Below are 6,615 nucleotides of genomic sequence, written 5' to 3' on the forward strand. Positions count from 1 at the left end.
TTTTTAAAACTGTAATGTTTAAAACTAACCTAGATTAGGAAGGTCACTGGGTTAAAGCAGTGGTTCCCAACCTGTGAGTTGGGACCCTCCCAAGGGTTCCTAAGCAAATATAATGGGTCACAAGATGACTATATTAATAGGAACAATAAACATATTACTGTTATGCAAAATTATGATTTTTTTTCTGACTTTTATATATGTTAATATTTTTGCTTCTTTTCTTACTTTCACCACTACTGGGCTATAAAAAAAACAATAACCTTGAAATGAAGCAGACTAAGGCCATAACTGTTGGGAAGTTAAATGAACTGACAAACTGCTGCAACTAAAGACTGATAGCCCTCTGTTTATTGCAATATCCCTTGTGCATTGTGAACGTTTTTGCACTGCAACAAAACATGCAAAGATCATGCAGGTATATGCATCTCTGCAGGCTTGAAAGCCTATTAAAGTTTATTGAATTGCATGAAAAAAGGCCCGAAACCATTTACTCTTTTGAACAAATAATATGATTAAAAACAGTTAAAACTTCTGAACTACATCAGTTTGCTTTTGTCTGTTTGTATCTGTAGTAAGTGTGAGGGAGAGAAGGGAAAAATGGCTACAGACCATTGATTTGACAGGCCGCCGTGACTGAAAGGGTGAAATCCTTCTCCCAACAAAACAACCAAAAGATAGGGAGCATCTGAAAGGAGACGCAACACAGAAATGCCACAGAGCTGAGATACCAAACTGCCACATTCCCACTGTATCTGACTGGGAAGATAGTGCGGGTCCCTATCTGAAAACATGCGATTAACCATGAGAAGGGGGATTTTATCTGCCGACATGCCTGATTTGTCCTTTTAAAACCAACTGTGGCTGTTGAAAAAGCACAGAAAAATAGTCTTGAATAAGGAAAAGGATTCTAAAAAGTGAAATAAGTCTTCTTTTACTCTTTTACTCAATACTTAGTTGAAGCATCTTTGGCAGCGATTACAGCCTCGAGTCTTCTTGGGTATGACGTGACAAGCTTTGCACACCTGGATTTGGGGATTTTCTGCTCTTCTTCTCTGCGGATCCTCTCGAGCTCTGTAAGGTTGGATGAGGACCGTCGGTGCCATTTTCAGGTTTCTCCAGAGATGTTTGATTGGGTTCAAGTCAGGGATCTACCTGGGCCACTCAAGGACATTCACCGAGTTGTCCCTAAGCCCATCCTGCATTGTCTTGGCTTTGTGCTTAAGCTCATTGTCCTGTTGGAAGTTGAGACTTCCGCCCAGTCTGAGGTCCAGAGTGCTCTGCACCAGGTTTTTATTAAGGATATCTCTGTACTTTGCTCCCTTCAGCTTTGCCTCAACCCTGACCAGTCTCCCTGTCCCTGCCACTGATAAACACCCCCACAGCAACATGCTGCCACCACCATGCTTTACCCCTGGGATGGTATTGATCAGGTGATGAGCGGTGCCTGGTTTCCTCCAGACATGACACTTAGAATTGGGGCCAAACAGTTCAATCTTGGTTTCATCAGACCAGTGATTTTTGTTTCTCACAGTTTGAGTCCTTCAGTTGCTTTTTTGCAAACTCCAAGCTGCTTTTATGTGTGTTTCACTGAGGAGAGGCTTCAGTCTGGCCACTCTGCCATGAAGCCCAGATCGGTGGAGCGCTGCAGTGATGGTTGTCCTTCTGGAAGTTTCGTCCATCTCCACACAGGATCTGTGGAGGTCAGCCAGAGTGACCGTCAGGTTCTTGGTCACCTCTCTTGCCAAGGCCCTTCTCCCTAGATTGCTCAGCATGGCCAGATGGCACTAGGAAGAGCTCTGGTTGTCCCAATCTTCTTCTACTGAAGAATTATGGAGGCCAAAGTGCTCTTGGGAACCTACAATGCAGCAGAATTCTTTTGTAGCCTTCCCCCAGATCTGTGCCGCGACACAATCCTGTCTCTGAGCTCTGCAGGCAGTTCCTTCAACTTCATGGCTTTGGTTTTTTCTCTGATTTCCATTGTCAGCTGCGACACCTTCCATAGACAGGCGTGTGCCTTTCCAAATCATGTCTGGTCAGTTGAATTTACCACAGGCGGACTCCAAATCAGGGTGTTGACAATTCTCAAAGATGATCAAGAGAAATGGGAGGCACCTGAGCTAAATTTCAAGTGTCATAGCAGAGGCTCTGAATACTTATGTCAATGTGATATTTCAGTTTTTTCTTTTTAGTAAATCTGCAAAAAAAAATCGAAAATTCTGTTTTCGCTCTTGTCATTATGGGGTATTGAGGGTAGATTAGTGAGGGAAAAAATGAATTTAAACGATTTTAGCATCAAGCTGCAACATAACAAAATGTGAAAAAAGGGAAAGGGGTCTGAATACTTTCTGAATTCACTGTGCGTGTGACATGAAAACAGAAGTCTCTATTCCCCTAATAGTATGACTAATGTACACTGCATGTATGTTGGTTTACAGATAAAAACCAGTAAATCAAAGAACAGCACCACTTGAAGAAGACAGATACGGATTAAAGACAGACCCGGTACAGACAAACCAACTAAGAATAAAAGTTTTCTAAAATCCTTCAGCCTGTACAATAAAGGCCCATTAGTGTGAGAGTACGATGATGTGTAAATGAGTCATTGTGCCACGTCGAATGACTTTACAGAGAGTCGAACACCATGGGATATCCACCCTTGCGGCTGCATGGGAGTGCAGATTACTGACTCACATGCTCACCGTTTTCTAAGGTCACATGTCTCATCCACTGGATCCAGTTTGCTCCAAATGAATGGGATATTGTAGAAGGCCAAGGGCATGGTTTCTGTCTTTTCTTTTTTCTTAAGGAATTTACCCAGCATTCATAGCCCCAGTGACTTCCAATAAGTGCAACACAGTACACTTTTATCATAATGATCAAGAAAATTAGTGAGGGAAAAATGAATTTAAACGATTTTAGCATCAAGCTGCAACATAACAAAATGTGAAAAAAGGAAAGGGTCTGAATACTTTCTGAATTCACTGTGCGTGTGACATGAAAACAGAAGTCTCTATTCCCTAATAGTATGACTAATGTACACTGCATGTATGTTGGTTTACAGATAAAAACCAGTAAATCAAAGAACAGCACCACTTGAAGAAGACAGATACGGATTAAAGACAGACCCGGTACAGACAAACCAACTAAGAATAAAAGTTTTCTAAAATCCTTCAGCCTGTACAATAAAGGCCCATTAGTGTGAGAGTACGATGATGTGTAAATGAGTCATTGTGCCACGTCGAATGACTTTACAGAGAGTCGAACACCATGGGATATCCACCCTTGCGGCTGCATGGGAGTGCAGATTACTGACTCACATGCTCACCGTTTTCTAAGGTCACATGTCTCATCCACTGGATCCAGTTTGCTCCAAATGAATGGGATATTGTAGAAGGCCAAGGGCATGGTTTCTGTCTTTTCTTTTTTCTTAAGGAATTTACCCAGCATTCATAGCCCCAGTGACTTCCAATAAGTGCAACACAGTACACTTTTATCATAATGATCAAGAAAATTAGTGAGGGGAAAGGTTAACCTTACTGGCAACACATTATTCTTAACCAGAAAATGTAAGAGAGAGAAGCCAGGAAAAGAAGCTAAATGAGCTTCTGTAAGGAAAGATAAACTGATGGGTTATTAGAGAGAGTGGAGGACACATGAAACGATTCAGTGGGAAGAAGATGACGAGAGCTACTTCTTGAAAAGTTGTGGTTTCAGGCTGCAGCTGCAATAGGCATTGACTTGGCTTTTCTGCCTCCATTTGAAAGGTAATCACCATTTTGGGCTTTAAAATTCCAAGTTCTGCCATGAAAAATAACACAGAAATTCCAAAAAGTTCTTGTTTAAACCAGAAGTATATGCTCCATCCTGCACTAATGCTCTGTCCTCTGTTTCCACTCCGCATTCCTCTCGCCAGTCCTCCTGTTTCAGGGTTGAAGCATTTAACACACTGCAGGAAAGACTCTCACGTCAGCACTTGTAGGTTTAAAATATCTCACAAATTCAAAAAACTAATTAAGCAGCTGCTAAACCTTGACCACAATGTTTTCAACTCTTTCCAGAATGCTTATAAAAGTTTCTCGGCCTATACAAAAATCTTTCAGCTTTGGTGGAAATAGGAAAGCCATTTAAATGTGGTTTCACAAAGTGATACACAACAGAAGAGCTAAAACAACTCACGGCGACTGAATATTTGGGGGTTTTGAACTGTTGTTCAAACAAAACAAGCAAAATAAACTTGGACACAAGGAAACTGACATTTCCCACTATTTTCTGACCATTTATGGACCAAACAACGAATCAGTTAATTGAGAATGTAATTTGCTGATGAATCAATAATGAAAATAATTGTTAGTTGAAGCTCTACACAACCGTGACACTTGGATTTAGAGACAGACCCAGCCACTGTGGTACCACTGCTGCCCACACTGGCTGCAGGTCACAAAAGTCATTGCATCCTCATCAGGGCCACCACGCCTCACCCACGCAGGCAAGAAAAGGGCACCCCTTGACACCTGCGTCACCCTACAGTCCGACTCTCCACACCTTTTGCAGCGAATCTTCTGCGTCTGCGTCCCTTCTATCTCTTGAGGGAGCTGCCTCTCGCTCACACCACGGGACGAGTACTCTTCTCTTAGCTGCCGGAGCTCTGCACTGGCCATCTCCTCTGCTGACATCCGGGCGAAGGCCTCAGGCGACAGGGAGCCGCTCAGGAGGCCCTGGCGTAGGTGACCGTTTTTAGGATTCCTCAAATTGGATACCTTGCTCCTCACCGAGGTTTTGTATTTGACTTGATTGGATTTGTGGAGCTCATGGACGTGCTGCTCGATGTCTCCAGCCAGCTGTGTAGCCATGTCCTGATCAGGAGGTTCAGGGCGGAGGGCCGCAAGGAGGAGCTGAACACATTTGGTTCTTACAGGTGGTAAATCAGAGGATGTAGATGCCCTCTCTGCAGTGAAAGTAGGAGTCTGGGGGCCATCTTCTGCCACTGCGGATGATGCTTTTTGTTCTGCAGCGGCCTTCACATTCTCCCCCGCACTGTCAGATGTCTGTGCTAAACTAGTGTGGGAATCCCCCTGCTTGGAAACTCCTCCATCCCCAGCCTCATGTGGTGGAGAAACCCTCCCAGAGAGCTCAGGCTCCTTGCTCTCCTCTGTGCATTTCACTCCCCGTGTATCTCTGCTGTATTGTCTCTTCCACTTGGACAACAAGCTCTTGACTTTCTTCTTCACGCTGTCATCAGAGCAGGTTTTCAGGACCCTATAAAGAACTCTGACAATGTCCGTCGTTTCCAGCTGTGCTGTTGTGATCTGCGTCTTATCAAGGTCACCAAGGAGGGTAAAGATGTTCCCATAGCTTCTGTTTGCAGTGACTTTCTCTATCTGCAGGGCACAGGTGACTATTTCCTTGGCATCCATGGTGGCTGCAGAGACATTAAATAATCAACATTATAATTCTAAAAGATAAATATACCTAACCTTTAAAAATAACCGATAAACCAATAAAAATATTTAACATAATGTACAGGCCTTTTCCACTGCCTTCAAAAGCCACACGCTGTTAATCCTGATGTTCTACTTAGCAGTATGCACCTTGCAACATACTGAAATATTCCTTTCTATGTGTCTGTGTTGGTTTACCTGAACTCCCTCATGGTTTGCAGCTTCTTCATACAAAGCAAGCCCAAGAAACGTCTACAAGGGAGCAGCCATGTTGAATGTGTCTTTGAAACAGTGAAATTGCCTGCATTCACCTCTAGATGGTGCACCGGCCTCACATGAAGATCACGTTGGGTTAGTTTGCCATCAGTTTCTAGCAATGGAACTACAGTACTTGAGGCCAAGCACACGGTTCGACATGTATAACTCCTCTTTTTTATTGGATTTTTGTTTTTATTTAAGTTATTTTGATCTAGACATTACTTTTTTAAGGGATGGACATTAATGCAAAATCTCAAATGTGAGCATCAATGCAGGGAGCATCGTCTTGAATCCTATAATGGTCCTCGTGCTACTTTGTGGTGCATTCAATCTTTAACGGTATCACAATAATAGGGCCTTGCAGTTGTTCTGTGATTCTGTGATTTGTCTAAAATATATCCCAGGATAAGCTCTTTATGTGAAGATGTAAGTGCATTGTTCTTTTCGGGTTATTCCCAGTGTGACGACGGGTATTCAGAAACCTGACTAGATTTCCGTTTATTGTCACAACACTTTTCTATGTGCTGACAGTAACGACAAAACTGGATTCATTTCTGTGCCGAAGCAAAGGAAGAGCTGAGGGTGTGACCCAGTATTCCAGAGATTAAAGTATTCAATGAAGAGAAAATTTCCAGTATGATCATGGCCTAGTCTGTATGACTATGACCATTCTTTACCTTTTATCTGGATAGCTGTGGTACTGATTTGCCTGAGCCATACAGCTGGATGTTTGGAGTGTGCGTGCAGAAACCTGCAGTCCTCGCATACAAACAGCCAAGCGGCCGCCAGGAAAGAATTCAGCAGTGGAAGGTATCTCACAACATGATGAGGCAAGCCTTTCAGCTGTTGTGCGATTATATGTTGTGAAGGAGGAAGATGAATGAGTGTTTAGGATAATTTATGGTTGTGGAGCTACAAC

The 6,615-nt window shown here is 43.0% G+C and overlaps 1 protein-coding gene across 1 annotated transcript; it reads right to left on the reverse strand.

The window, feature by feature from the left end:
- Positions 1 to 3,028: 3,028 nt before the first annotated feature.
- Positions 3,029 to 5,772, reverse strand: LOC120797935 (transcription elongation factor A N-terminal and central domain-containing protein). The gene is made up of 2 exons (XM_040141741.1): positions 5,637 to 5,772; positions 3,029 to 5,419 (listed from the first exon to the last, which is right to left on the reverse strand). Exon 2 carries the CDS (start codon positions 5,412 to 5,414, stop codon positions 4,383 to 4,385), a length of 1,032 nt encoding a protein of 343 aa, XP_039997675.1. The 5' UTR covers positions 5,415 to 5,419; positions 5,637 to 5,772; the 3' UTR covers positions 3,029 to 4,382.
- Between the last annotated feature and the right edge of the window lie 843 nt (positions 5,773 to 6,615).

Source organism: Xiphias gladius, chromosome 13 (genome assembly GCF_016859285.1).
Source record: "Xiphias gladius isolate SHS-SW01 ecotype Sanya breed wild chromosome 13, ASM1685928v1, whole genome shotgun sequence".
Lineage (NCBI taxonomy): Eukaryota > Metazoa > Chordata > Actinopteri > Istiophoriformes > Xiphiidae > Xiphias > Xiphias gladius.